This window comes from Pollachius pollachius (genome assembly GCF_949987615.1).
Source record: "Pollachius pollachius genome assembly, chromosome: 6".
NCBI classification, from domain to species: Eukaryota; Metazoa; Chordata; class Actinopteri; order Gadiformes; family Gadidae; genus Pollachius; species Pollachius pollachius.
In genome coordinates, this window is record NC_136939.1 from 22,798,741 (window position 1) to 22,807,912 (window position 9,172).

The 9,172-nt window shown below is 51.5% G+C and overlaps 1 protein-coding gene across 1 annotated transcript in view; it reads left to right on the forward strand.

Annotated features, from left to right (window-relative positions):
• The window catches only part of LOC307076945 (homeobox protein cut-like 1), a 90,978-nt gene that overhangs the window by 81,667 nt on the left and 139 nt on the right, over positions 1–9,172 (forward strand). The window contains exons 22-25 of the mRNA XM_079738177.1: positions 1,809–2,096; positions 4,851–5,039; positions 7,898–8,195; positions 8,748–9,172. The exon at positions 8,748–9,172 is cut by the window's right edge and continues 139 nt beyond it. Coding sequence (XP_079594303.1) covers positions 1,809–2,096; positions 4,851–5,039; positions 7,898–8,195; positions 8,748–9,153 — 1,181 coding nt within the window. The 3' untranslated portion in view covers positions 9,154–9,172. The remainder of the gene's footprint in view (positions 1–1,808; positions 2,097–4,850; positions 5,040–7,897; positions 8,196–8,747) is intronic.

Genomic DNA, 9,172 nt, shown 5'->3' on the forward strand with positions numbered 1-9,172 from the left:
AGTGATGGCTCCCCTTGAACGGAGCTCACAGAACACCCAGAATACACATACAGGTAGAGGTCCACCAGTAACATACAGGTAGAGGTCCACCAGTAACATACAGGTAGAGGTCCACCAGTAACATACAGGTAGCGGTCCACCAGTAACATACAGGTAGAGGTCCACCAGTAACACACAGGTAGAGGTCCACCAGTAACACACAGGTAGAGGTCCACCAGTAACACACAGGTAGAGGTCCACCAGTAACACACAGGTAGAGGTCCACCAGTAACACACAGGTAGAGGTCCACCAGTAACACACAGGTAGAGGTCCACCAGTAACACACAGGTAGAGGTCCACCAGTAACACACAGGTAGAGGTCCACCAGTAACACACAGGTAGAGGTCCACCAGTAACACACAGGTAGAGGTCCACCAGTAACACACAGGTAGAGGTCCACCAGTAACACACAGGTAGAGGTCCACCAGTAACACACAAGTAGAGGTCCACCAGTAACACACAGGTAGAGGTCCACCAGTAACACACAGGTAGAGGTCCACCAGTAACACACAGGTAGAGGTCCACCAGTAACACACAGGTAGAGGTCCACCAGTAACACACAGGTAGAGGTCCACCAGTAACACACAGGTAGAGGTCCACCAGTAACACACAGGTAGAGGTCTACCAGTAACACACAGGTAGAGGTCCACCAGTAACACACAGGTAGAGGTCCACCAGTAACACACAAGTAGAGGTCCACCAGTAACACACAGGTAGAGGTCCACCAGTAACACACAGGTAGAGGTCCACCAGTAACACACAGGTAGAGGTCCACCAGTAACACACAGGTAGAGGTCCACCAGTAACACACAGGTAGAGGTCCACCAGTAACACACAGGTAGAGGTCCACCAGTAACACACAAGTAGAGGTCCACCAGTAACACACAGGTAGAGGTCCACCAGTAACACACAGGTAGAGGTCCACCAGTAACACACAGGTAGAGGTCCACCAGTAACACACAGGTAGAGGTCCACCAGTAACACACAGGTAGAGGTCCACCAGTAACACACAGGTAGAGGTCCACCAGTAACACACAGGTAGAGGTCTACCAGTAACACACAGGTAGAGGTCCACCAGTAACACACAGGTAGAGGTCCACCAGTAACACACAAGTAGAGGTCCACCAGTAACACACAGGTAGAGGTCCACCAGTAACACACAGGTAGAGGTCCACCAGTAACACACAGGTAGAGGTCCACCAGTAACACACAGGTAGAGGTCCACCAGTAACACACAGGTAGAGGTCCACCAGTAACACACAGGTAGAGGTCCACCAGTAACACACAGGTAGAGGTCCACCAGTAACACACAGGTAGAGGTCCACCAGTAACACACAGGTAGAGGTCCACCAGTAACACACAGGTAGAGGTCCACCAGTAACACACAGGTAGAAGTCCACCAGTAACACACAGGTAGAGGTCCACCAGTAACACACAGGTAGAGGTCCACCAGTAACACACAGGTAGAGGTCCACCAGTAACACACAGGTAGAGGTCCACCAGTAACACACAGGTAGAGGTCCACCAGTAACACACAGGTAGAGGTCCACCAGTAACACACAGGTAGAGGTCCACCAGTAACACACAGGTAGAGGTCCACCAGTAACACACAGGTAGAGGTCCACCAGTAACACACAGGTAGAGGTCCACCAGTAACACACAGGTAGAGGTCCACCAGTACACATAGTCTGTTCTGGTTCCTCCCGGTGTCGCCCCGTGGGATTGGACCCCGGTTGAACCCTGAACCCCCTTCTTTCCCGTGTCACAGAGAGCACCCCCAAGACGTCGGCCAGCTGCAGCCCGGCCCAGTCCCCGCTGAGCTCGGTGGAAGACTCAGGGCGGAGCCTGGGGGATCCGGCCCCAGGGGTGGCGGCGTGCGACGGGGCCCCGCAGGAGGCCAGCGAGGCAGGGGAGGGGCGGTGCCCCGGCAGCCCCCCGCCTTTGCCCGGCCTGGCCTCGGGCCTCAGCGTCCAGGAAATGGTGGCCATGTCCACGGAGCTCGACACCTACGCCATCACCAAGAAGGTCAAGGAGGTCCTGACGGACAACAACTTGGGTTAGTGCCCGCCGCCCAGGGTGGGAGGGAGCCGTGGGGGACGGTGGGTGGGGGGGGGAGACAAAGGAGTGTCCTGGGGCTCTGATTGGCTCAGGGGACGCTGAGGTTCCCACGTTCACCTCGGACACTGATTGGCAACTTTTAGCAAGAAACGAGCAAGGGCCCAAAATAAGTAGAGCCCCACCTCACACACACACACCCCTGCTGTCTCAGGGGATTACTGTGTGATAAATAACTTGTAACTTAGAAGTTACTTTTTGGTGATAAAAAAAGATCACTGTGCTTTGAACACTTTGATGTGTCCTGCCCTGAGGTGGTAGCTCAGACCTTCCTTTGGTCGGGCCGAACCCCCATTAGCCTTGGGAGACCATCCTGATGAGGTTCTGCCTCTCTCTGCAGTCTGGCCCCCAGCCTCTCCCAAAATGTTAAATGAATCCCTCAATGAAGGACCGGTCGGTGGTAGCGGGAGGGAGGTTTACCTCCTGAGGGACGAGAGGAGCAGTCCGCAGAGGTCTAAATACAATGGCGGCGCAGTGAGTAAAGTGTTGCAATCGTCGCCATTCTAAAGACATTTGATTAGAAATAGACAGAATAACGATGTAAAAAGATGAACTGAAATTTGCACAGCTGGCATTGTTTTTTGCTTTGCTTTACTTCCAACCAGATTCGGCAAAAGTACAGAGAGACAGAACGTCCCTTCGTTCTTTAATCTGATTGGCTGTTATTTTTTTAACAATGTAAGGCTGCACCAGTGTGTGGACATCAATCCCGCCCAGCCAAGGCCAGACTCAAATACAAACTACAACTTCAGGATGGTCTCACAAGGCCCTGTCTATGAGATTCTGTAATGCACAGCAGATCTACGCTCAATCACAGCAGCCAACACTCAGGCCTGCCACACTTTTACCTCCATCAGCTCTTAAATTGTGTTTCCAACATGAAAATGTGAGGATCCCACTATTATAATGAACATGTGTGTTAGTGTTAGTAGATGTGCAGGGGAAGGAGGGTTTTGAATGATCCCACGCACATTCCAAGCCTGCATATTCCTACTTTATCACCGTTCGAATAAGAATACAAACAACTGTTATCTTGGTTAGAATTCTTGCTCAGGAAGTACGAAGATGGCGGCTTGGATTGTGCCTTTGGAACTTCAGATCACATCGTTGAAAAAATAGGGTCGGCCTTAACAATTACGACAAAAGGCAATAGCAAGCCACGTTGAGGCCATTCTCTGGTAACAACTCTACAACCAGATTCAGGTTGGTAATAGGTTGTAAAGGGATTATTTTCTCCCACCTCTCACTTCCCAACATGGGTTGACTCACTAAAAGACACCCCTATAGGCTCTGCATTTTGGAATCTTTATTTGACTTGACCATCCACTGTAGACTGCAGACATGACCACATAATGCGGCCTCGTGATGAGTGTCATCTAGACGTTGTCATTTAGTACAAGGCCGTCTGGGGCCTCCCCCCATGCTCAGGGCCAGCAACAGGCTATATGCAGTCGGCCTTCCATCCAGCCGTCCACCACAACAATGGGATCCATTAGCATGTTAGCAGTGTCGGCAATTCACCCCCTGCCTGATTTATGACTCTGCCCCATATCTAATGACGCACATGGTCTAAAATCAGATTGCCGCTCGAGGTCATAGTGGGGTGGCCAAATTATGTGGAAAATGATTTCATGTTATAAGTAGAATAGGACAAAGGTTTTCCTCTGTGAAATATCTCTTGTCCCTCAGTCGTTTCTCTTCAATAGATCCTTAAAGACTAATCGTCCGTTCGGCGATAACAACTGTGTACTTTGATTAATGGCGTTCATTGCACAGTAATTAAATTTCACCTGTGCGTGTCAATGTTTAATAATTGGAAGTCGGTTTACAGAAAGCACAGAGAAGCGGTGCTCTGCAGTGAATACATGTTAATGCGTTCTGGACAGTGTGTGTTCTGTTTTTGATACAAAAGGCATTCCGGCACCTTCTCTAACGGCCTCTCGTTTCTTTATGTATTCCCTTCTCTCTTTTTCTCTCTCTCTCTATCTCTGTCTCTCCCCCTCCCACAATCCCTGGTACACACTACAAACCACTCAGAGGGTACGTGTTCACACCTGATGTCACTCACCTGCAAGCTTTGACTAACATTATTGTACCGCTGTCTTCCGTATGCCTCCGTAGCAGCTAAAGCAATACTACTGCCCATACTACCCAGCCTTACTACGCCACCAGAGACACACGCACACACACACACGCACACCTTTGACACACTTCTTTTTTTTTTTATTACGCCTACCCTGCGCCAGAGAAAAAGAACAATAGCTTTCAGTAGTTACTTCAAGGGAGCTTGTGATATGAATTCTCTCTCTCTCTCTGTCTCTCTCTCTCTCTCTCTCTCTCTCTCTCTCTCTCTCTCTCCTTCTTTTCTCTCTCTCTCTCTCTCCCCCGTCTCTCTCTCTCCCACCCTCTCGCTCCGCCTCATTCTCTTTCTCTGATTCCGGTAATGGTTGCACCAAAACACAAAACCATTAGCTGTCAAACCAGATGTACTCTTCTTTTATCCTTCATGCTCAACATTGCTCTTTTCCCCTCCCTCACTCCCTCCATGCCTCCCTTCCTCTCTCTCTCTCCCTCCCTTCCTCTCTCTCCCTCCCTCTCTCCCTCCCTCTCTCTCCCTCCCTCCCTCTCTCTCCCTCCCTCTCTCTCTCCCTCCCTCCCTCTCTGCCTCCCTCGCCCCCACCCCTCCCTCCTGCAGGCCAGCGTCTGTTCGGGGAGAGCATCCTGGGTCTGACCCAGGGCTCGGTGTCTGACCTGCTGGCCCGGCCCAAGCCCTGGCACAAGCTGAGCCTGAAGGGCCGTGAGCCCTTCGTCCGCATGCAGCTGTGGCTCAACGACCCGCACAGCGTGGACAAGCTGATGGACATGAAGCGCCTGGAGAAGAAAGGTGAGGGCCGTGCTGGGCGGCCACTAGGGGCAGGGCGTCACCTGGGTCTGGGCTTTGTGGAGCGGTGTGATGTTGTGGTCGTTTCCCTTTCGCTTTTGTGTGTTGTATACAAAGTGAGGCATTTGGCCCAAAGGCAAGATCCGATGCACGTATGTGCACAAACAATGTCATTCATACACCATAATTGCGCATACAATCATTTAAATAAAATATAACGGAAAATGTTGTTTTAAAAGGTTTTGAAAGGCACACTGAAGGCATGTTGGGTGATTAATCTATTTATATTGGGACAAATAGTGGTCTCAACTTTAAAACTGCAGGTCTAGATTTGCAATACAAAATAAATTAGGAACCTTCGAAGCGTCCATACTGGTTTGTAAATTCCTAGCTTGAAGTCCCAGTCTCCCCGGATTATGAATCCTTCCTGCTCCTTTTTCTAAAGTAGCCCGACTCCAGTGAATTGCGATCCAACCCTAATTAGCACTCCTGGAAACGACCCCAAAATACATTGCAGCGTGCCTGTGCACCACAGCACATACAAAGGCACCGTACCTAACGACCTCACTCTAGAGAGGGCTGCCTGACGCCATACACAGACTCTTACGGTCGTCTCCCAGAGGACCCCCACTTCCACACCGGCTCCCTTGTAGCTACTCAGGCTTTGTTCCACCTGAGTGGGATCCCCAGCACCGGCAGGTTTACCGTCCCCTCTTGCCACAGCTAGGCGGAACCCCCCTCTGAACGGCGGGACTCGTGGCCGTCAGCGCCAGAGACGGCGCCGCGAGCGGCCCCTCTCCAGCGCTGGTGTGCACAGAGCCCTGTCCCCGTGGAGGTTTTATGAGCGGGAGTGGTGAGCCGACGAAAGGGTTAGCCCGTTTTTTCTCTAAAAATGTGGTGATTTGTGTTGGTCTGTGCTTGGGTGGAGCGTGGGATAGCGAGTCGGTGCTGTGGGGCTGAGGCCATTCGCACGGCGGCAAAACGTGGAGCCTGCGGGGTGTGACACGGACCAAAGTGCTCTGAGCCTCACAGGGACGGAGAGCCGGGGGGGGGGGGGGGGGGGGGGGGGGGGGGAGAGAGACACAACAAGGCTTTACACGCGGCCGTCATCCTGATATCAACGTTCATTAGGTATCGAATAGTAACTCTCGATCCAACAGACCGGCTGACATTTTTTATATATATATATATTTGTTTTGGAATTCTTTAACATTCTATATTTTTTTCTAAAAAAATAACACTTTTCTCATTTTGTTTTTGTTTCAAAAAAATCTTTTTTTAAAAAAAAAAACACTTATTTTTAAAGCCTCTACCCCAATTTCGTTGCACTTTATGCAATGACAATAAAGAGATTGATGATTCTGATTCTGATTCTGAACAGTGATAAAGGATATAAAACAAACAGCGTTTCAATTCAAGCACTGTGATGAAACCGAGAGAGAGGAAGGGGGAGAGAGAGAGAGAACCAGAGCGGGGGGGAGAGAGAACTGCTCTCTTTCCTCTATAATAGCCCAGATATGTCCATGGGCGTCCCAGTCAAACCCTGACTTGCCATGTGCCCCAAGTGAAACTTGGGTTGGAAAGGGTTTGTGTGTGTGTGTATGTGTGTGTGTGTATGCGTGTGTTTTGGTTATATGTATGTGTGTGTGTGTGTGTGTGTGTAGTTATGTTTATGCGTGTGTGTGGGTGTGTTTATGGGTGTGTGTGTGTTTCTGTGTTTGTGTGTGTACCAGACGAGGGGTGCATGTGTTTCCAGTACACTGTCCAGATGGATATGGATGCCAAATATCAGCGCTCTCATCAGACGTGACAGCACCCATCCTCTCCGGGGCCCGCTTATTTAAAGTCCACTGCACCCATCACGCCTGTTCACACCCCCTTTAACTCCCTCCATCCCCACTCCCTCCCTCCCACTTAACTCTGTGGCTCTCCCTCAAAGCGCCTCAATTTGATTGTAAAAGTGACATTATAACATCTACAACGAATGGGCCTTGGGCTTTTGTACTGCTAATTATATATATGGGCAATGTAATGTGTTATAAAAGGCTTCTTATACACATCCTCCCATTGTAAGATAGGACTTATACTTTATATTCATTAATGTTTTAGGACTATTGAATGAATGTCTTGCAAAGTGTTGCAAGATGATGTCAACCACGACCTAGCTGGGCTTGTGGAATGGTTATTTGTGCCAGGAATAGAAAAGCTGTTAATACTTTTGACATTTTTGTGCTTACCCAGCTGCCTAAAATTGATGAGGTAGAAAAGAGACGGGAGTATTGTTAATCTGTTTGTCGAGACTGCCCTCTGGTGGTGAGATCCACTCAGCGCAACATCACCACACACCACGACGCATGACGGCGTTACGGCGATAACTCACTCAGTGTCTCACTTTACTGTTCCACATAGGTTCTAAGTACGGTGGGGTTGACACCGTCATACAATGGTTGTTAACAAGCACGCATGAATGCCTACATTCATAGCACAGATATAAATGACGTTCTTCTTAACAGCACACTTTTACAACAAAATCTCGAGCCTGAATAAATGTTAGATATTAGTGACCCTTCGTGCTTTTCACACCATTATTTAAATGATTTAATATAAGTCCATCAGGTCACTTCAAGTCAACTGTATCTGAAAGGTCCCATGACATGCCCCCAGGTGTGGTGTGATTAGCCGCTACAAGCCGTTTTGGAAATCTGCCCCTTATGACATCACAGGTGGGCGTGTCCACCTCGATGTGTGAGGGATAGACCAGTTTGCTACAGCCCACTGGGGAGGCTGATCCATCCCAATCACCATCCACTAGAGAACGCCGACGGTAATGTTCTCCTGCGCTCCTCCCCCCCCCCCCCCAGCCTACCTGAAGCGACGGCACAGCATGGTGGCCGAGGGCCACTGCAGCACCGGGGAACTGGGCCTGCCCATGGGGGGCTACAGCCCCCAGCCCCAGGCCCAGCCCAAGCCCCAGCAGCCCCAGCAGCCTCCGGGGGGACACCTCAAGAAGCCCCGTGTGGTGCTGGCCCCCGAGGAGAAGGAGGCCCTGAAGAGGGCCTACCAGGAGAAGCCCTACCCGTCCCCCAAGACCATCGAGGAGCTGGCCGCGCAGCTGCACCTCAAGACCAGCACCGTCATCAACTGGTTCCACAACTACAGGTAGGGGGCCCTCCGTCTGCGCCGCGGGGTTCCCCCCTGGCTCCGCGTGGCTCCGGGGGTCCGGGGGTGTCCTCACTGGGGCCTGTGATGCCCGCGGAGAGTCGCTGGGGTCTGGGGGTTAAGGGCTGTACTGCGGAGTCTAATGGACGCCACCGATACTCCCTGCGTTTTTTTGGACAAACTGTTACGCGTAGATGTGGAAGGGTTTCTCGTGATCCTAAAAAAAAAGACAATCGTTATTTGTTGAATTTATTGTTAAAGAAATAGTTCTATTAAAAATAGATGTATTACGCAGAATCATGATCATAAAGGATCCTAGTAGATAGATCTTAAAGATGAGTGAGAAACAGCTATTGCAATTCACAACCAACGTGTGAGCACAACCTTTTGGTTAACAATTCAGGCAAATGTGTTTTATACCCTTGCCTTTCTACCAGAGGTACACGTGCACACCTCAGCCTACCCTCTTTATTAACCGGACCCCTCTGGTGTCCTTAACCTGACTCTGTCTCCGCTTCCTCCCCCCCCCCCAACCCCCCTGGGGAACCCCAGGTCCCGGATCCGCCGGGAGCTGTTCATCGAGGAGATCCAGGCGGCGGCGGCAGGCGAGGGCCGCAGGGCGGCCGGGGGCGAGAGCGACTACTGCGACGGCACCGAGTCAGAGGGCACGGCGGACAGCAGCCGCCTGGACCCCGCCCAGGAGGGGGGCCTGGACCTCAGCGTGGAGGCGGGCCTGGACCTCAGCGTGGAGGCGGGATGCGAGGGTCTCGAGGAGGGCGCTCCGCGCTCTGCCGGCGCCGGGCGGGCGGGCGCGGCGCCGGACAGGAGCCAGGCGCCGCGCGGCGGGAACCCCAGGGACAGCTCCCTGCGCAAGAGGAAGGCGGCCAACCTGAACAGCATCATCCACCGGCTGGAGAAGGCGGCTGGCAAGGACGACCTGCATGACTGGGAGTTCTGAAGCACTCAGGAACCTCATC